Raw genomic sequence first — 22,152 nt, 5'->3', positions numbered from 1 at the left:
TCATTTTTTTATTTGTAAAAATTCAAATAAACTAATCTCCGTGAATGTCTGACATTTATTTAAAAGTCTGAAAAAGTCTGATCTGGAAAAAACTGCAGGGAAGTCAAGAAACTTTTCGAATTGTCACACAAAAACATCTACTTTTTCGAATTGTCGCACAAAAAAACAGCATCAAAAATCCAATACATTTTTGTCAAAGCCCTTGACTTCTACATTATCTCAGTTGGTTTTAGCTGGTAAATTATAGGATTTGGATTTTCAGCCATTTTGACGCATAGTAAATCTTGACAAATTCGAGACTTTTTTTCTTGTGACTTTTAAAATTGGAAAAAAAGATCTTACCATTTGTAAAAGGCCCTCTTAGGGGGAAATTTACAAAGACCCGAACGCTCCGAACGTATTCTCGCCGTTTTTTTCGCGTGTCCGTGCGATTTTTTCGAGCGCCTGTGCGAAAAATTCGGAAAGGCTCTGCCGCTGTTTGCAATGGTTCGGTATGAAAATTCCATGACTTTCGGATCACCAATTCGATATTATCGTGACTAATACGATTTTTTCGTAAGCATTTTTGTGATATTTGCAATCTTCAGAACTTTCGTTTCCAATCCGAATTTTTCCCATTCGGGATTCGAACTCTTGTTTTGATAAATCTGCCCCTTAGGGGCAGATTTACTAATCCACGAACGTCCGAAAAGCGCTCGAATGCGTTTTTTCCGTAATGATCTATATTTTGCGACTTTTTCGCAAATTATCGCAAATTTTTCGAGCGCTCAAAAAGAAAAAGTCGCGACAATTCGCGAAAGCCGTAATGGCTATGCAAAAGTCGCGACAATTCCTGAAAGTCATGAAAAAAAAGTCGCGACAATTCACGAAAGGCATAATGGCTATGAAACGTCGCGACAATTCACGAAAGGCATAATGGCTATGAAAAAGTCACGACAATTCACGAAAGGTATAATGGCAATGAAAAATTCGCGACAATTCACGAAAGGCATAATGGCATAATGGCTATGAAAAAGTTGCGACAATTCACGAAAGGCATGTAATCTAAAGTGTTGCATGTAAATTTAAGTGTATAGCAGGCGTTAAAAACAAAAAAGGCGTTTGAAACTTAAAAGGCACTATACAAGGGATTGCACTCGGGAGACTGTAAGTACCCAGTTGCAATATGAGTTGCAGTATGATTGCTGGTGTTACTCAGTGTGCATCTTGTCGCATGTATGTGGTCCTGGAGCAGCAGTTCCATGCAGCATTTACTTGTGAGAGATGCAGGTGGGTTTTCCTCTTGGAATCTGAGGTGCAGAATCTAAGGGGGGAACTGGCAGCACTGAGGGCAGCTGCAAGCATGGGGGAGAACAGGAGGCTCACTGAGCAACCACTGGCAGGGGCCGGTGTAGTGGGGGGGGGGGAAAGGGACAGTGGAGGTTAATGAGGGAGACAAATTTGTAACAGTTAAGAGGGGAAGTAGGGGACACAAGGGTAGGGGGGCTGGTTCAAAGCTTGTACAAACCAACAGATTTGCCGCGTTAGGTGAAGATGCTGGGGAAGGCAGCTCTGAGCTGGCATGTATGGAGCAGGCTGACTCTCAGAGCACCCTGGGAGCCGGCACCTCTAATACAGGTGGGGGGAGTAGTGCTAGGAAGGGAAGGCAGGCTATAGTTGTAGGGGATTCAATTATTAGAAAGGTGGATAGGGTAATTTGTCGCAAAGACCCTACATGCCGAACTGTGTGTTGCTTGCCTGGTGCTAGGGTTCGGCATGTGGTGGAACGAGTGGACAAATTGTTGGGAGGGGCTGGGGAAGACCCGGCGGTCTTGGTACACATAGGTACCAATGACAAAGTTAGAGGAGGGGGGGAAGTCCTCAAGAACGATTTTAAAAAGCTAGGTGCAAAGTTGAGGGCGAGGACTTCCAAGGTAATTTTCTCAGAGATATTACCTGTGCCACGAGCAACATTAAGAAGGCAGCGGGAGCTCAGGGAGATTAATGCGTGGCTGAGAGATTGGTGCAGGGAGGAGGGCTTTGGGTTTCTCCAGAACTGGGCTGATTTCTCAATCGGCTACAGGCTCTTTGCCAGGGATGGGCTGCACCTCAATGATGATGGGGCAGCTGCTTTGGGGGAAAAGATGGCTAGAGGGTTGGAGGAGATTTTAAACTAGGAGTGGGGGGGGAGGGTGCAGCGGGAAATTCTGTGGTAGACAGGATAGATGAGGTAGTGGGCATAGTAAGGGAAAATGGGGGAGGAGACTTGCTTCGGGATACTGATAATGGCAGGGAGGCCCATAAGTTGTTTACACGTCATTCTCACGCCGGAACCAGTATTAAATGTATGTTTACCAATGCAAGGAGTCTGACTGGTAAAATGGGAGAGCTGGAGGTACTGGCGGTGGAGCGAAAATATGACGTGATTGGTGTTGCTGAAACTTGGTTGAATGAGTCTCATGACTGGGCAGTTAATATTGGGGGGTATACATTGTTTCGGAGGGACAGGGGCAATAGAAAAGGAGGAGGAGTGTGTCTGTTCATTAAGCACGACTTAAAAGCAAATATTAAGGAGGAAGTTATGGGGGGAACAGAGGGAGCTGAATCCTTATGGGTTGAGCTTCTCACAGATAGTAAAGAATCTACCAAACTAATTGTAGGGGTATGCTATAGACCCCCTAATGTAAGCGAAGAGGAGGAGGCCCAGCTCCTGTTGCAAATAGAAAAGGCTGCTAGTTTGGGGCAAGTGATAATAATGGGGGATTTTAATTACCCTGATATTGACTGGGGCAATAGTACTGCCAGGACAGTAAATGGGAACAAGTTTATAAACTTGCTGCATGACAACTTTATGTCACAGGTTGTTGAGGAGCCAACCAGGAACAATGCTATACTAGATCTAGTGATCTCTAATGACCCAGAACGTATAGCAAATGTGCAAGTGGTTGAACCCCTGGGTAATAGTGACCATAATGTTATTTCATTTGATGTTTGGTGCAGGAAACAAATTTACACGGGGGCAACAAAGACAATGAATTTTAGGAAGGCAAATTTTAGCTCCTTAAGGGCTGCGCTTCAGGGCATAGATTGGGGCATTATGTTTTCTGATAAATACAGAGCAGAAATGGTTGTCATTTAAAATGATATTAAATCATTACTGTTCTCAATTCATTCCATTAATAAGAAAAAGTAGAAGTGTTAAGAATCACCCTATGTGGCTTAACTCTGAGGGAAAGAAGTTAATAGGGAAAAAAAGGAAAGCTTTTAAGAAATATAAGTCAGAGGGGACAGTAGCTGCGTTTAATGATTATAAACACTATAACAAGTGTTGTAAAACAGCAATCCGGAAGGCAAAGATAGAAAATGAGGAGCGCATCGCGGCCGAGGCCAAGACTAACCCCAAAAAGTTTTTTAAGTATATTAATAGTAAAAAGATGCAGGTTGAGGGTGTGGCCCCATTGAGTTATAATAACAATATGGTTACAGCGGATACAGAAAAGGCAGATGTGCTTAACCAGTTCTTTTCTTCTGTGTATACAGTAGAGGAGCCAGAGGGCCAAGTCCCACCCAATAGCTGCACTGTTGCCTCAGCTCCGACTACACAGTGGTTGGCACAGGATATGGTGCTTAAAGGGTTACAGACGATAAATGTAAACAAGGCACCGGGGCCAGATGGAATACACCCTCGGGTACTGAGAGAGCTAGGGGGAGAATTACAGTGGCCCTTGTTTCTGATATTCTCAGACTCTCTTTCATCAGGTATGGTACCTAGGGATTGGAAGAAGGCGAATGTCACTCCCATATTTAAAAAGGGAGTAAGATCTCAGCCTGGCAATTATAGGCCTGTAAGTCTGACATCCGTGGTGGGCAAGTTATTTGAAGGCTTGTTAAGGGATCACATTCAAAATTATGTAGTGGAGAATGGCATTATGAGCAGTAATCAGCATGGCTTTATGAAGGACAGGTCATGTCAGACCAATTTAATTGCTTTTTATGATGAGGTAAGTAAGAAGCTGGACAGTGGGGATTCAGTAGATATAATCTATTTGGATTTTGCCAAAGCATTTGATACCGTTCCCCACAAACGACTGCTTTCTAAGCTAATGTCTATTGGTCTTAGTGAAGTCGTTTGCACATGGATAGAAAACTGGCTACAGGATCGGGTACAGAGGGTGGTTGTTAATGGCACATTCTCTACTTGGAGTAAGGTTCTCAGTGGGGTCCCTCAGGGTTCTGTACTGGGTCCACTTTTGTTTAATTTGTTCATAAATGACTTAGGGGAGGGTATTATGAGTAATGTATCAGTGTTTGCAGATGACACAAAACTCTGCAGACCAGTCAATTCTATCCAGGATGTGACATCCCTGCAGCAGGATCTTGACCAACTGGCAATCTGGGCAGCTAAGTGGCAGATGAGATTTAATGTGGATAAATGTAAGGTCATGCACCTGGGATGTAAAAATATGCAAGCCCCGTATACCCTTAATGGGACTGCACTAGGCAAATCCATAATGGAGAAGGACCTTGGAGTCCTTGTAGATAATAAACTTGGCTGTAGCAAGCAATGCCAGGCAGCAGCTGCAAGGGCAAACAAGGTTTTGAGCTGTATTAAAAGGGGTATAGATTCACGGGAGGAGGGGGTTATTCTTCCCCTTTACAGAGCGCTGGTAAGGCCCCATCTAGAATATGCTGTTCAGTTTTGGTCTCCAGTGCTCAAACGGGACATTATTGAGTTAGAGAGGGTCCAGAGAAGGGCAACTAAGCTGGTAAAGGGTATGGAAAGTCTCAGTTATGAAGAAAGACTGGCCAAGTTGGGTCTATTTACACTGGAGAAGAGGCGCTTAAGGGGTGACAGGATAACTATGTATAAATATATAAGGGGATCATATAATAACCTCTCTAATTTACCAGTAGGTCCTTCCAACGGACACGAGGGCACCCACTCCGTTTAGAAGAAGGGAGGTTCCATTTAAATATTCGGAAAGGATTTTTTACAGTGAGAGCTGTGAAGTTGTGGAATTCCCTCCCCGAATCAGTCGTACTGGCTGATACATTATATAGCTTTAAGAAGGGGCTGGATGGATTCTTAGCAAGTGAGGGAATACACGGTTATGGGAGATAGCTCTTAGTACAAGTTGATCCAGGGACTGGTCCGATTGCCATCTTGGAGTCAGGAAGGAATTTTTTCACCTCTGAGGCAAATTAGAGAGGTTTTAGATGGGGTTTTTTGCCTTCCTCTGGATCAACTTGTAGTTAGGCAGGTTAGGTATAGGCATTATGGTTGAACTTGATGGACGTATGTCTTTTTTCAACCCAACTTACTATGTTACTATGTTACTATGTTACTACTATGTAATGGCTATGAAAAAGTCGCGACAATTCACGAAAGGCATAATGGCTATGAAAAAGTTGCGACAATTCACGAAAGGCATAATGGCTATGAAAAAGTCGCGACAATTCATGAAATTTGTAATGGCTATGCAAAAGTCGCGACAATTTGCGCAAGTCTTAACGGCTACGAAAAAGTCGCGACAGTGACGAAAAAAATCGCAAAAAATACGAAAAAGTCGCAAAATTTTCGTTTCCAATCCGATTTTTTCCCATTCGGGATTCGGATTCGTGGATTAGTAAATCAGCCCCTTAGTGTTGGAAAAGAATAAAGCTCTAGTAGAAATTCATAGCATTTTTTAAGAGAATTGTTGAAATGACAAGGAAATTAAAAAGATTCATTATGAGGCTATATTTTTACAGTTCTAATTTCAGTTTCCTCTGTGTCACATGTATGTTATTTTCCAATTCTCAGGGCAAGCTCACCTTTTCAAATGGATTTACACTGGTTGGAACCTTTAACAGGAATGCTTCCTTGGGCCTGCACACTCAGGGGGTTCTTAACACAACCAGCGCCCACGAAGACGAGACGACAAAGCGGAAATTGTAAGTCCCCATTCAAATAACAATTTACGAATTTGAACCTCATTTCACTTGTCTAAATGAATTTGTGTAGGAAGCATCTGAATAAAAAGCCAAACTTTGATCCCGGGGAGAACGTTATAAGGGTACATGCACAAAGTCTGTCACATAACTGCATTTCATTGAGCTGATTTTTGTTTTTTACTATTTTAAAATTAATTCGGTCTTTCCAATGGAAAAAAATAGTAGCATCTGTAATAACAAGACGACGCAATTCGCTACTAATATTTCAATGCCTTAAGGGGTAATTATATCTTAGTTGGGATCAAGTACAGGTACTGTTTTATTATTTCAGAGAAAAGGGAATCATTTAACCATGAAATAAACCCAATAGGGCTGTTCTGCCCCCAATAAGGGGTAATTATATCTTAGTTGGGATCAAGTACAGGTACTGTTTTATTATTACAGAGAAAAGGGAATCATTTAACCATGAAATAAACCCAATAGGGCTGTTCTGCCCCAATAAAGGTTAATTATATCTTAGTTGGGATCAAGTACAGGTACTGTTTTATTATTACAGAGAAAAGGGAATCATTTAACCATTAAATAAACCCAATAGGGCTGTTCTGCCCCCAATAAGGGGTAATTATATCTTAGTTGGGATCAAGTACAGGTACTGTTTTATTATTACAGAGAAAAGGGAATCATTTAACCATGAAATAAACCCAATAGGGCTGTTCTGCCCCCAATAAGGGGTAATTATATCTTAGTTGGGATCAAGTACAGGTACTGTTTTATTATTACAGAGAAAAGGGAATCATTTAACCATGAAATAAACCCAATAGGGCTGTTCTGCCCCAATAAGGGTTAATTATATCTTAGTTGGGATCAAGTACAGGTACTGTTTTATTATTACAGAGGAAAGGGAATCATTTAACCATTAAATAAACCCAATAGGGCTGTTCTGCCCCCAATAAGGGGTAATTATATCTTAGTTGGGATCAAGTACAGGTACTGTTTTATTATTACAGAGAAAAGGGGAATCATTTAACCATTAAATAAACCCAATAGGGCTGTTCTGCCCCCAATAAGGGGTAATTATATCTTAGTTGGGATCAAGTACAGGTACTGTTTTATTATTACAGAGAAAAGGGAATCATTTAACCATGAAATAAACCCAATAGGGCTGTTCTGCCCCAATAAGGGGTAATTATATCTTAGTTGGGATCAAGTACAGGTACTGTTTTATTATTTCAGAGAAAAGGGAATCATTTAACCATGAAATAAACCCAATAGGGCTGTTCTGCCCCAATAAGGGTTAATTATATCTTAGTTGGGATCAAGTACAGGTACTGTTTTATTATTACAGAGGAAAGGGAATCATTTAACCATTAAATAAACCCAATAGGGCTGTTCTGCCCCCAATAAGGGGTAATTATATCTTAGTTGGGATCAAGTACAGGTACTGTTTTATTATTACAGAGAAAAGGGGAATCATTTAACCATTAAATAAACCCAATAGGGCTGTTCTGCCCCCAATAAGGGGTAATTATATCTTAGTTGGGATCAAGTACAGGTACTGTTTTATTATTACAGAGAAAAGGGAATCATTTAACCATGAAATAAACCCAATAGGGCTGTTCTGCCCCAATAAGGGGTAATTATATCTTAGTTGGGATCAAGTACAGGTACTGTTTTATTATTACAGAGAAAAGGGAATCATTTAACCATGAAATAAACCCAATAGGGCTGTTCTGCCCCAATAAGGGGTAATTATATCTTAGTTGGGATCAAGTACAGGTACTGTTTTATTATTACAGAGAAAAGGGGAATCATTTAACCATTAAATAAACCCAATAGGGCTGTTCTGCCCCCAATAAGGGGTAATTATATCTTAGTTGGGATCAAGTACAGGTACTGTTTTATTATTACAGAGAAAAGGGGATCATTTAACCATTAAATAAACCCAATAGGGCTGTTCTGCCCCCAATAAGGGGTAATTATATCTTAGTTGGGATCAAGTACAGGTACTGTTTTATTATTACAGAGAAAAGGGAATCATTTAACCATGAAATAAACCCAATAGGGCTGTTCTGCCCCCAATAAGGGGTAATTATATCTTAGTTGGGATCAAGTACAGGTACTGTTTTATTATTACAGAGAAAAGGGAATCATTTAACCATTAAATAAACCCAATAGGGCTGTTCTGCCCCAATAAGGGGCAATTATATCTTAGTTGGGATCAAGTACAGATACAGTTTTATTATTACAGAGAAAAGGGAATCATTTTTAAAAATTAGAATTATTTGCTTATAATGGAGTCTATGTGAGATGGCCTTTCCGTAATTTGGAACTTTCTGCATAATGGGTTTCCAGATAAAGGATCCCATACCTGTATTATATATGATCTGTGTATGAACTGATGAAGGCACTATTTTATATTGCAGTCAGCTCGGTGCTGAATTGTTCCCTGTGGAAGAACGATGGAACGGGATTTTCGAACCCTTCCTGAAATTCCTGGAATCTGGGTGCCAGGGAGAGACAGAAGAGTTCTTTTTAGGCTTCCATGTCAAGTCAAGTAAAAAACTGCAGAAATCACAAGAATATCTTTACTGTGAGAGGTGAGTTAAAACGATTTTCTTGGTTCCTTGGAGGAAATTGAGGTCTCATACCTAGAGGCCTCTATAGAGGTCACTATTATTGTGCTAATGAAGCCTGACTCAAACTCTGTTTGACTCCGAAACTGTGAAACAATCAGTCGCTTTGAGCGTAATAAAAGGACTATGTTGGGAAAAATTAGCAAACGCCCACCTTTTGCCCACCCTCCCATACATGTTTAATGGAACCTAAGACAAATAGGAACCTTAGGGACCTTTCGGTGCGAGCAACCATAAATCTGCCCCATAGTGCCTGGCTTTTTGTTGTTCCTAGTCATTAAAGGATAATATAACAACCAACTGTACATTTAGAAAACGACATACAATTGAATCCATGATTAATTGTTACTATTTTTTCCCCATTTCCAAGAGACAAGGATGAAGTTTCAGGTAAAATAGAAGACATAATAAAAGAGATTAGTGTGTTCCAGAAGCAAGAGGACCTGCAGCTGTATTTGGAGAAGGTAAGGGCACATACTGTATAGTACATCATCCACCTTTCAGCTCTAGTTGCTAGACCAAGGCACTAAGGCAGGGAATGTTGTGCTTCTATTGTATCTTATCCTCCTATCTTCATGAACATAGAGGTGTAAGGGCAATATGGCCTGGTATCAGAAAGTAAAGCAATTGGCTGCATTATAACATTCTGATGGTGGTGTAAAGTGGAGTAGCAACAAGTTCCTACTCACTCAGTGGTCTGAACTAAAATACTCTGATTTCAGGAGATGGGAAGTTAGGCTTAAATGGATGGAGAGAGCTGGGCTACAAAAGTTTGATGGGAGCTCCCAAGAACCAGGAACATGGAGCAGGAGTAGTAGAGAGTGATTAAAGAGCAGGAGTAGTAGAGAGTGATTAAAGAGCAGGAGTAGTAGAGAGTGATTAGAGAGCAGGAGTAGTAGAGAGTGATTAAAGAGCAGGAGTAGTAGAGAGTGATTAGAGAGCAGGAGTAGTAGAGAGTGATTAGAGAGCAGGAGTAGTAGAGAGTGATTAAAGAGCAGGAGTAGTAGAGAGTGATTAGAGAGCAGGAGTAGTAGAGAGTGATTAGAGAGCAGGAGTAGTAGAGAGTGGTTAGAGAGCAAGAGTAGTAGAGAGTGATTAGAGAGCAGGAGTAGTAGAGAGAGATTAGTAGAGAGTGATTAGAGAGCAAGAGTAGTATAGAGTTATTAGAGAGCAGAAGTTTTAGAGAGTTACTAACCCAAGCAATGGCCTTGAATAGAACATTCTAAAAGCCAAATACACTGATGGGCAAGGAATCTTCACCTAATGCAAAAGGCCGAATAAAAACATTCCATACAGCTCAGTGTATCTGTTACATAGCCTCATATTTGAGAAATCTTTCTCTACATCGTATCCCTTTTTAATTACATTTCTTGGTCATATTTGGGTGTGAATTCAAGATGAACCATGTATGTACTCAGAGCTTGGCTTAATACCCAGTACTCACGGTTCTTGTACACAATGCACACAATCTTCACTGCTATCTCCTTCAGGCATTTAAGTCTTCCCATCACCCCTTTAAGAAGCTCTTGAAGATACTGTTACTAGTTTACCAGGCAACATATTCTGGTGTGGGAGCCAATCTGCATCTCCTCAGCATGGCCCAGGAAGAAATCAAGTATTATGGCAAGAAACTTTTGGAATTTTGCAGGTACGTAGGTGCACAGTGCAAGTGTGAGATGATTCTAAATTTCAGGGGCAGATATATTAATATTTGTATTTGTCTAATTCTGTTTTTTTCTACTCACTAAACTCACTTTTTTTAAAAAGCACAAATACGAAAATGAAATGACTCTTTGCAGCTTTCAAATGGGGGGGGTCACTGACCCCGGCAGCCAAAAATGACTGCTCTGTGGGGCTACAGTTTAATTGTTAATTTTTATTACAGGTATGAGATCCCTTATCCGGAAACCTGTTATCCAGAAAGTTCAAAATTATGGGAAGGCCGTCTCCCATAGACTCAGCAAATAACTCTCATTTTTAAAAATGATTCCCTTTTCTCAGTACCTGTACTTGATCCCAACTAAGATATAATTAACCCTTATTGGGGCAGAACAGCCCTATTGGGTTTATTTAATGGTTAAATGATTCCCTTTTCTCTGTAATAATAAAACAGTACCTGTACTTGATCCCAACTAAGATATAATTACCCCTTATTGGGGCAGAACAGCCCTATTGGGTTTATTTCATGGTTAAATGATTCCCTTTTCTCTGTAATAATAAAACAGTACCTGTACTTGATCCCAACTAAGATATAATTACCCCTTATTGGGGCAGAACAGCCCTATTGGGTTTATTTAATGGTTAAATGATCCCCTTTTCTCTGTAATAATAAAACAGTACCTGTACTTGATCCCAACTAAGATATAATTACCCCTTATTGGGGCAGAACAGCCCTATTGGGTTTATTTAATGGTTAAATGATTCCCTTTTCTCTGTAATAATAAAACAGTACCTGTACTTGATCCCAACTAAGATAAAATTACCCCTTATTGGGGGCTATTGGGTTTATTCAATATTTAAATGATTTTTTAGTAGACAAGGTACGGAGATCCAAATTACAGAAAGATCCCTTACCCAGAAAACCCCAGGTCCTGAGCATTCTGGATAACAGGTCCCATACCTGTACTTACTTTTCTATTCAGGCCCTCTCATATTCATATTCCCATCTCTCACTTAAACCTCTCCCTGGCTACTAAGGCAAACAAGACCCTAGCAACCAGATAGCTGCTGAAACCCCAAACTGGAGAGCTGCTAAACAAAACGTGAAATAATTAAAAAACTAAACACAATAAAAAATGAATACCAATTGCACGTTGTCTCAGAATATCACTCTCTACATCATACTAAAGTCAACTAAAACAGTCTTTTATATTATTCTGCAAATACAAGTATCCATATGTAAACCTTTTTTTCCTGGCTAGCTCTTGGATACCTCTGCCTGCAGACAGCTTCTTTTCTTTTCTCCAGAGTGAGGGTGCTGGAACCCTGCCCAGAGCAGTGCTCACATCTATCAGACAGGAGGATATTCCTACCAGAGTGAGTCCCACTCTTTCTATACTTTAAAGACTGTCTGCAGGCAGAGGATTCCAACTGAGGATGAGAGTTATTATGCTGCTCATAATTTACCCAGAGAACTGTTAAAATTATTAACGGATTTGCTTTTCTCTGTAATAAACAAGCGCTTAGTCCCGGATGATAACACAAAGGTACCGCTTCAGAACCTTGCATACTGACTGCAACTCTTTTGTTTTCTATGGCCTTCATATATATACATAGAGCCTTATTAGCTACGGCTGGAGAAAGAAATGGGCACAGAAACTGTATTTTGGATGAAGACGAAGAAATGAGGTAACGGGAACTATAAGGAACTCCTCTGTGACTTGTAATATCCCTATATTATACAATAGGGGGCACTTTATTCCCTATATATTCTAAGGAACTCCTCGGGGACTTATAATATCCCTATATGTTACAATAGGGGGCACTTTATTCACTATATATTATAAGGAACTCCTCAGGGGCTTATAATATCCCTATATGTTACAATAGGGGGTACTTTATTCACTATATATTATAAGGAACTCCTCGGGGACTTATAATATCCCTATATGTTACAATAGGGGGTACTTTATTCACTATATATTAAAAGGAACTCCTCGGGGGCTTATAATATCCCTATATGTTACAATAGGGGGTACTTTATTCACTATATATTATAAGGAACTCCTCGGGGGCTTATAATATCCCTATATGTTACAATAGGGGGCACTTTATTCACTATATATTATAAGGAACTCCTCGGGGACTTATAATATCCCTATATGTTACAATAGGGGGTACTTTATTCACTATATATTATAAGGAACTCCTCGGGGATCCCTATATGTTACAATAGGGGGCACTTTATTCACTATATATTATAAGGAACTCCTTGGTGACTTATAATATCCCTATATGTTACAATAGGGGGTACTTTATTCACTATATATTATAAAGAACTCCTCGGGGGCTTATAATATCCCTATATGTTACAATAGGGGGTACTTTATTCACTATATATTATAAGGAACTCCTCGGGGATCCCTATATGTTACAATAGGGGGCACTTTATTCACTATATATTATAAGGAACTCCTTGGTGACTTATAATATCCCTATATGTTACAATAGGGGGTACTTTATTCACTATATATTATAAAGAACTCCTCGGGGGCTTATAATATCCCTATATGTTACAATAGGGGGTACTTTATTCCCTATATATTATAAGGAACTCCTCGGGGGCTTATAATATCCCTATATGTTACAATAGGGGGCACTTTATTCACTATATATTATAAGGAACTCCTCGGGGGCTTATAATATCCCTATATGTTACAATAGGGGGTACTTTATTCCCTATATGAGACATTAAAAAGGGGGTTCAGTGATGTTATCAATACAAAAGCAACTAACTGAGACTTTCCCTATGCAGTGACACGTGGGCTTACACCTTAATTCTCCCCCTCATCCTCCCGCGGTTTCATCCCGACCTCTTCATGCTATACATGCTGTACCACGAGCAGGAGGATGGGTTCTACTGGCAGGGGATTATCCGGCTCGGGCATCTGACAGATACAAAACTACTGGAGTTCTTGGACGTGCAGAAGTTAGTACAAATATCTTGAAGGACAAGCTGCTATTTAAATTAACTGGAGGTGTATTTTCAACAATATTATTCAGTTGAATATGAATGGAACTTTTTAAAATTTGCCCCGGGGGCATCGCATCCCCCAAGGTGCCCCCTCCGGCTGCATCCCCCGCAGGGACCCCTACCCCCCCCCCAACAGGGGCCCCAGCCACTGCCCGACAGTGGCCTTTAGTATAATGAAAGACGCTGAACTTAGTGGTCAGGAAGATACTGAATCAGGGTTGGACTGAGGGGGTGAAAGGCCCACTGGGGCTGATGCCCTGGGGGCCCGCACCCTCCATGGTACCCCCTTTAGCTGCATCCCCTACCCCCCCCAACAGGGGCCCCAGCCACTGCCTGACAGGGGCCTTTAGTATGATGAAAGATGCTGAACTTAGTGGTCAGGAAGATACTGTATCAGGGTCGGACTGGGGGGTGAAGGGCCACATGTGGCCTCCAGTTGGACAGCCCTGAGTCACATGATCATGGAACTACTAATATTTGTATATTTTACAAAACGGGTATATGGTCTTTCTAGGAATTTCACTGTAAGGGGCACATTTACTAAGACACGAATCTGAACCGAATTGGAAAAATTCCGACTTGAAAACGAACATTTTGCGACTTTTTCGTATTTTTTGCGATTTTTTCGGCGTCTTTACGACTTTTCGGAAATTGTCGCGACTTTTTCGTTACCAATACGATTTGCGCAAAAAACGCGAGTTTTTCGTAGCCATTCCGAAAGTTGCGCAAAATCTCCTGATTTTTTAGTAGCGTTAAAACTTGCGCGAAAAGTTGCGCCTTTTTCGTAGCGTTAAAACTTAAAAGGTGCGACGTTTCGCGCAAGTTTTAACGCTACGAAAAAAGCGCAACTTTTTGCGCAAGTTTTAACGCTACGAAAAATCGCCAGATTTTGCGCAACTTTCGGAATGGCTACGAAAAACTCGCGTTTTTTCGCACAAATCGTATTTGTAACGAAAAAGTTGCAACATTTTTCTGAAAAAATCGCAAAATACCGATCATTACGAAAAAAACACAATCGGACGCATTCGGCCCGTTCGTGGCTTAGTAAATGTGCCCCTTAGTGTTAGCGCTTATACAATTTGAATGTATACTCACAGTTACAACGCTAATTCATAATTCATTATTTTTCTTACTATTCAGACAACTGTGGCCTCTAAAAGATGTCAAACTTACAACCAACCAGGTAAACCAAAGTGCACTCCTGTTGCAGGCAATATATATAAATATATATAATATTGTGCTGGGTTCTTAACTTGGGTTCTTGTCTGAAATATGTTCGCAGAGATACTCCATTGTGAGACACAAATGCTTCCACTCAGCAACTGAATGTCTACAAAAGATAATGTAAGTAATCTTTTTTCATTATTATATGCAACTGGTATGAGAAGTGACCATTTTTGTACAAATCCAACACATTTTCATTCCCTAATATCAGAGCACAAATCTTTTATCGTGTATTTTGTTTCTCTATTACAAGCAGCTGAACTGAAGCTCTTTTAATGACTTCCTTGTCTAGCATGAAGCTCCCTTAAGTACTTCTTCTCTCTTCAAGACTATGAAGACCTCAAAGAGGTGCCTACTGGTTGATTTTGATTGGAGCAGAGGCAGTGAGCATGCCCAGGAGAGACACCTCTTTGAGGTCATTGTAGTCGAATAGAGAAGGGCTCAGAAAGAAAAGGAGGCGGAGTTTCATGCTAGAGAAGGAAGTCAGTAAAGGATCTGCATTTCAGCTGCTTGTAATAGAGAAACAAAATACATCTGAATGCAAGGAAAAAATTTATTCTGGGGGCTGTTTATAGTATATATGGTTCCTTCTCAAAGTGCACTTACCTTCAGTTCCACCAGTGACTCCACCATGGCACACATGCCACCACCGCATTCTTGAATGGTGATTTGGTGCTGGAGGAGCCAGAATTAGAAGGATGAAATAGATAGGTTAGGAAAATGGGTCATTATTAAAATAATTCACAGAAGGACAGAGTTGTTGCGTGTTGGCTACACTCTATTTTTGGTGGAAGCTTTCAAACAGGGTTCTGCCACCCTTCTACCCTCACAGAACAACGGTGGATCCCAAAGAGAAACTGGAAATCATCCTAAAGACATACTCGGAGATTGAGCGGACAGTATCCCGAGTGGTGGATAAAGATTACAAGCTTCCCATGGATGACCTTCTACCATTGTTAATATACGTGGTGTCACGAGCGGGGTAATTATACGGATTCCTAACACCAGTTTTGCTTCAGACTCTGATACATGTTTATTTCACAGCATAAAGAGGGAAATATAAATGCACACTTGCCCTTCAACTCTTTCCATGCAGACATTCTTTTTATACTTAACTCTTTTAGACATCTGACAAATGGACTGCACTAGCACTTTGGACTTTTTAGGCAGACAAATTCTATGTCGTACTGCACTAAAAAGATAATTGTCTAAAGGTGCCCATACATGTTAAGATCCTCTAAGATCGCTTGGCGACCAATATATATCGGGATAATGTAGGCTAATTCGACCCTGGGGCCAAACTAACGAATTCTAATGGCGGCAATGGCACAGTCGGTTCGGGGACCGCATCAACGAGACAATGCGTCCCTGATCCGACTAAATCTTTTAACCTGCTCGATCAATATCTGGCCAATTTCAGGCCAGATATCGGTCAGGCATGGCCGTCGTTTCTGCCCCTACACGGGCCGATAAGCTGCCGAATTGGTCCAAGGGACCAATATCGGCAGCTACAATCGCCCTGTGTATGGCCATCTTAAGCCTGTCGATGACAGTTGACAACCCAGCAACTCTCTTTGTGTGAAAATGTAACCAATAAACACATTGACACATTGGAATTTAAAGGGGACCTGTCACCCTAATAAATAATTCCAAATTGTTTTTAATTGTGTTCGTCAAGCAAAATAAACTTATTTTTGTCAGCCTTGGAAGTCACAATTGCAGCAAGCAGGCAGGCGCCATTTTGTGGACACTATTATTCAGACAAGCTTAATATTAAGGCAAATCTTGTTTCTGTGCCAGTATGGGGGGGGACTGGATACCCATGTCCATGCACTGGTTAAAAAATAAGATGGTGAGGAGGGAGGGGGAATGTGAGAATTGCAGCAACATCTAGAAGTTCTGAATGGAAAGTGAAAGTAACTGTAGGTAACTAAGGCATAGAGGCGGGGCAGGCAATATATGATTGACAGCTGGGATTGTTAAATGCTTTTATAATGGGCATTGATGTGTTAATAAAAAAACGAGTTTGGTTTTCATGTTTAATTTGAAAAGGGCTTTTATTTATACAACTTTTTATGCCTGAGTGACAGGTGGATTAATATCTAGAGGAATAAACTTGTATATTTGTTTCCTAGCATTCAACATCTCGGAGCAGAAATTAATTTCATCCGTGACCTGATGGATCCCAGTAACAGAGGAGGGATATATGATTTCCTACTAACTGCACTGGAGGTCTGTATTACATATTTCTGGAACCACTGTTACCCATCAATGAAACAGAGGCAGTCCTTCCCGAGCCCTCTCCTATCCACCCTCCACTCCTTATCTAACCACTTCCCTGCCATAGATCGTACGGTGGTGGCAGCTGGGTAATTGAGAGCCAGAGGCAAAGATTCAATCATCTATGGCAGACAATAAGCCAGAAGACTGGAGAATTCTGTATTTCAAGTTTTCAAATGATTCAGGCTGGCAGGACCTAGTCCCGCTACAGCAGTGATCCCCAACCAGTGGCTCAGGGGTAACATGTTGCTCACCAACCCCTTGGATGTTGCTCTCAGTGTCTCCAAACCAGGGAGTTATTTTTGAATTCCTGACTTGGGGGCAAGTTTTGGTTGGATAAAAACAAGATTTACTCCCAAATAAAGCCCCCTGTAAGCTGATAGGGTGCATAGAGGCCCCTAATAGCCAATCACAGCCCTTATTTGGCTCCTCCATGAACGTTTATGGTGCTTGTGTTGCTCCCCAAGTCTTTTTACATTTGACTGTGGTTCACGAGTAAGAAAGGTTGGGGATCCCATCAACAAACTGTTTTATTACTACAGAGAAAAAGGAAATCAGTTTTAAAATTCTGAATTATTTGATTACAATGGAGTCTATGGGAGATGGGCTTTCCGTAATTCGGAGCTTTCTGGATAACGGGTTTCCGGATAAGTGATCCCATACCTGTACGGGAAGGCTATGGGCGCGGGCCCCGGTGGGCCCTCCACACCCCAGTCCGACCCTGTGCAAAATGTTAGGCACCCCCCAGTTATTGTTATCACTTACTTGATACCCCAGGTCAGTGCCCCAGTTAGCAGAGAACTGCACCAGCCTGGGGTATCTGTGACCAAGTGGGGTCAGGTAAGAAACCCCTCTCACAGTGCACTAATGGTTCCTATGCTCTTGTCTCTGCAGTCCTGTTACGAACACATCCAGAAAGAAGAAATCAGACACTACACGTGCTAGCATCACATCTCGGGAGTGTTCAGGAGTGCAAAAGACTTTCTCACTTTTGGGGGCAAATTTCGGTGGCAGCCATTTCTATAGACTATAGGGGCTGCTTAAATATACTGAATGGTTCTGCACCGTGGTCCCCTCAAAGACATCGACCTGTAAAGGAAGGAGAGGATTACCATGGATTTAGGCTTACCCTTAGAACACTCACAGGCCTAGAATATTCCTCTATCCAATTAGAGGGCAAGAACATTCACCAAACTAGACCAACCTTTAGCCATCTGTGCATTAGAACCAGGCCCAGATTTGTGGAGAGGCCACAAAGGCCCGGGCCTAGGGCGGCAGAAACCTGGGGGCGGCATGCCTCCCCGCCGCACCAAAATTTAAAAAGTTTTGTACCCATACGGAGCAATGGGGGGACTTCTCCCCACTGCTCCGTATGCAAGTTTGGGCCACTGCGCACTCGGGGGGGGGAGGCGTGCGACCGGGGGCGGCCTCGGAGCGGCCAATTTGGAAATCCGGCCCTGATTAGAACATCAAGGGGGCTAGACCAACCTCTAGCCAATCAGAATAGTTGTATAACATTCACACTAGACGTACCTGTAACTAATCAGCACATTGGAATATTCAAAGGCTTAGACCAATACGCAGCCAAACATTGGAGTGTTCATAGCAAAATAAAAATGTAAAGCCAACTGTAAAAGAGTAGGCAACTGAGCTGACAAAGAAAGCACTGAAACTGAGTCTAAAATGCAAACGATCTATTATAGAGTAATATTATATTGTGTGTAGGCCATAAATGGAAGTATTTATTGTACATAGAGTTGTTTATTTAGGGTAAAAATGATTTTAGTCTATTATGTTCAGTTACAGATAAATTCTGGTTGTTTTGTACGGTTATTATTTCCTTTTATTTATATAGCACCTGCATATACTGCATTGCTTTACATAATGCCCATCAGTCCCTGCGCCAGAAGAGCTTACAGTCTAAGGTCCCCATCACATTCACACACACACTAGGGCCAATTAACCTGCCTGTATGTATTCAGAGTGTAAACCTACAGGCGGTTCTTTTGACTCCTTGTCTTTCCGATGAATGTTCGGATATCGATCGTACATTTAACGATCTAAAACTCACCTTCAGCCTGAAATTGTAGGATAAAGCCCTAAAAATAACCAATGGGAGGATGTTCTGAACATGGAATAGTTGGCAGCACCAATTGTAGGAAAGTGACTCCCATTGTAGGGCCCCCAAGGGTATCGTCCGATACACAATACAGGCGCAGATTTTATCCTTATCCGACCTAAATCTTCTAACCCGTCCCATCGACTAATTGCCATGGTATGAAAATTATTGGGGTGATTATGCTGAGCCCACGTGGTCCGAAAATCGTACAATATCGGTGTGTGTATGGCCAGCTTTACTCTTTCAAATTCAACAATAGCAAAACCTTTCCTCCAAGAGCTTTGAAATGAAAACAAGTCACCAGGATGGGGATCCTGTGATATTAATGCCTCAGAGGGGGAAAAAAACCTTATTGTAACTGCCTTTCTTTATAATAATAATAACCCCCGTCCCCTTTATGAATTTAGTTGCTTGCTTCTGTATCTTTTTTTTTTTTTTCATTTCAAAAAAAGTCTACATGATTTATTGAAAGAATCTGTCATAAACGTTCCTGTCCACCAAGTCAGCCAATGGCTGGGGAGCAGGCTCTTAGGAAAGGCTGATCCTGTCACAAGTCAGAACTTCACAGGATATAGGAACCCCATCTACCCTAGTGTCAGTTTTTGGCTTTGCCACAAGCAGTCCTAATTTTCAAAAGCCCCCCAGCCAAATGAGTTGCCCGCCCAGGTCTGGAAGTGCCACTAAAAGTCCTGATATTAAAAAAACAGATTTGGCTTTACTTACCAGGCACATATTTTTCATTGGCTGATGGCTGTAGCGATGCCGTTGTGTGATTGGTGTAAGTCATAGCACAACTCACTAATGACCTGCAATGAAAAGCTTTGCAAGGTTGGTACAATTACTTGGTTACCTTTCTCACACACCACTATACACTACAGTGAGACAGTATTCACACTATAACTATGCAATCCTATGGAAACCACTGGGCTCAGGGATGGAGCCGGACTCTTATTTAAGCCGCACACTGACAAATCATTTTGATATGTGAATATTGTACTTCAGATATTTTTTTAAAATAAAATTGTATGTAAAGATGTTTAATATGAGAATGACTGTATTGTATATATCTATTTGCTCCTTGTGTATAGTATCCCTGCAGGTAAAAGCATAAACATACTGTATATTAAAGGGGAGCCCCACACAACACAGAAACCCCTAATATACCTATTACTGTGTCTCTTTCTGCATCATTTGAAATCCTGGCAGGGGAGGAGGGACTAAATCACTGATGTTACAAATTGTAACAACTTCCCCACAGCTTACAGACAGTATGCAGGAACTACATTTATTAATGATGCAGTAATAATAGGGATAGCGGTAATATTTAATAAAGCAAAGTTCAAAGTCTGTATAGTGATCCCACGTAACGGGTCTGTTAGGACCCATCTGGTTCCGGTTCCTAAATGAGAACACTGCACTGTTAAAGGAGGATGAATCCGCCGATGGCAATAAAATACAGTTTACGGTTTCTAACCCTTTTGAGTGTGTTTTCTTTTGGAGTGAGTGGGTTTGTCCAATCAAATTGTTGCATTCTTTGTTCTACATGGAGCTGGCAGAAAAAAAGCCAATCACTGATCCCCCAATTCAAGGTAAAGGCTAGATGGGAGATCTTTACAACTACGGACATACAGTATATAAGGAATGATACGAAACAAAAACTGCAATGTAGCCCTGTCTTGTTTCGTTTCCCCCCTCTCTCCCCCATTTTTACTGAGGCTAACTTCATCTAACCAGGTTTACTTACCCTTTTTCTCTGTACATGATTTTAAAGATGTACCAACTAAATATGACAACTTTGCATTATGTGGATTGCACCAGTATTTATATGCTCCGTTCTTCTCTCCACCCAATGAGCTTGAACTGTATCTTAATGTGTGATAGACTAGCATGTCTTTTTTTTCTCTTTCTTTCTTATAAAACCTTCTAATAAAATTTAAAATAGGCAAAAGGGAATCATTTAACCATTAAATAAACCCAATAGGACTGTTCTGCCCCCAATAAGGGGTAATTATATCTTAGTTGGGCTCAAGTACAGGTACTGTTTTATTATTACAGAGAAAAGGGAATCATTTAACCATTAAATAACCCCAATAGGGCTGTTCTGCCCCCAATAAGGGGTAATTATATCTTAGTTGGGATCAAGTACAGGTACTGTTTTATTATTACAGAGAAAAGGGAATCATTTATCCATGAAATAAACCCAATAGGGCTGTTCTGCCCCCAATAAGGGGTAATTATATCTTAGTTGGGATGAAGTACAGGTACTGTTTTATTATTACAGAGAAAAGGGAATCATTTAACCATTAAATAAACCCAATAGGGCTGTTCTGCCCCAATAAGGGGTAATTATATCTTAGTTGGGATCAAGTACAGGTACTGTTTTATTATTACAGAGAAAAGGGAATCATTTAACCATTAAATAACCCCAATATGGCTGTTCTGCCCCCAATAAGGGGTAATTATATCTTAGTTGGGATCAAGTACAGGTACTGTTTTATTATTACAGAGAAAAGGGAATCATTTAACCATTAAATAAACCCAATAGGGCTGTTCTGCCCCAATAAGGGGTAATTATATCTTAGTTGGGATCAAGTACAGGTACTGTTTTATTATTACAGAGAAAAGGGAATCATTTAACCATTAAATAAACCCAATAGGGCTGTTCTGCCCCAATAAGGGGTAATTATAGTGCTGGGCGGTATACCGGTATATACCGAACACCGTTTTTTAAAAAAAAAATGATAAAAAATTTTAACTTACCGGCATACCGGTGTGGGCGCCTCCTGGCAATTTTTCTTACTATTTCCGGGTTGTGCGCGCTGACGTTACGTGCGCGCTGACGTTACATGCACGCTGATGTCACGGGCGCAACCCGGAAATAGTAAGAAAAATTGCCAGGAGGCTCTGTGAGCTGTCGGGGGTGCCTGCGGCTGCCTGGCCAGTAAGTTATATTTATGTGAAGGGGATGGGGGGGTGTTTGGGGTGGGGGGTGCGGATGGGGGGGTGTTTGGGGTTGGGGGGGTGTTTGGGGGTTGGGGGGGGTGTTTGGGGTGGTCACCTAATCATGCATGGGGAAAAAAAAATACCGTCAAATACCGTGATACCGATATAATAAAAAAAATACCGTGATATAAATTTTTGGTCATACCGCCCAGCACTAGGTAATTATATCTTAGTTGGGATCAAGTACAGGTACTGTTTTATTATTACAGAGAAAAGGGAATCATTTAACCATTAAATAAACCCAATAGGGCTGTTCTGCCCCAATAAGGGGTAATTATATCTTAGTT

At 41.1% G+C, this 22,152-nt stretch overlaps 1 protein-coding gene across 8 annotated transcripts in view; it reads left to right on the top strand.

The window, feature by feature from the left end:
• The window catches only part of als2cl (ALS2 C-terminal like), a 55,460-nt gene extending 37,746 nt beyond the window's left edge, over window positions 1-17,714 (top strand). For all 8 annotated transcript variants that reach the window (XM_031904066.1, XM_002939366.5, XM_031904067.1 and 5 more), the window contains exons 17-27: window positions 5,783-5,913; window positions 8,337-8,510; window positions 8,917-9,010; window positions 10,037-10,194; window positions 11,823-11,894; window positions 13,021-13,194; window positions 14,380-14,422; window positions 14,522-14,583; window positions 15,296-15,445; window positions 16,599-16,695; window positions 17,638-17,714. In XM_031904066.1, coding sequence (XP_031759926.1) covers window positions 5,783-5,913; window positions 8,337-8,510; window positions 8,917-9,010; window positions 10,037-10,194; window positions 11,823-11,894; window positions 13,021-13,194; window positions 14,380-14,422; window positions 14,522-14,583; window positions 15,296-15,445; window positions 16,599-16,695; window positions 17,638-17,688 — 1,206 coding nt within the window. In that variant the 3' untranslated portion in view covers window positions 17,689-17,714. The remainder of the gene's footprint in view (window positions 1-5,782; window positions 5,914-8,336; window positions 8,511-8,916; window positions 9,011-10,036; window positions 10,195-11,822; window positions 11,895-13,020; window positions 13,195-14,379; window positions 14,423-14,521; window positions 14,584-15,295; window positions 15,446-16,598; window positions 16,696-17,637) is intronic.
• The last annotated feature ends 4,438 nt before the right edge of the window (window positions 17,715-22,152 follow it).

This window comes from Xenopus tropicalis, chromosome 6 (assembly GCF_000004195.4).
Source record: "Xenopus tropicalis strain Nigerian chromosome 6, UCB_Xtro_10.0, whole genome shotgun sequence".
Classification (NCBI taxonomy): Eukaryota; Metazoa; Chordata; class Amphibia; order Anura; family Pipidae; genus Xenopus; species Xenopus tropicalis.
Note: the sequence above shows the minus strand (reverse complement) of the source record. Positions and strands in the feature narration are given on the sequence as shown.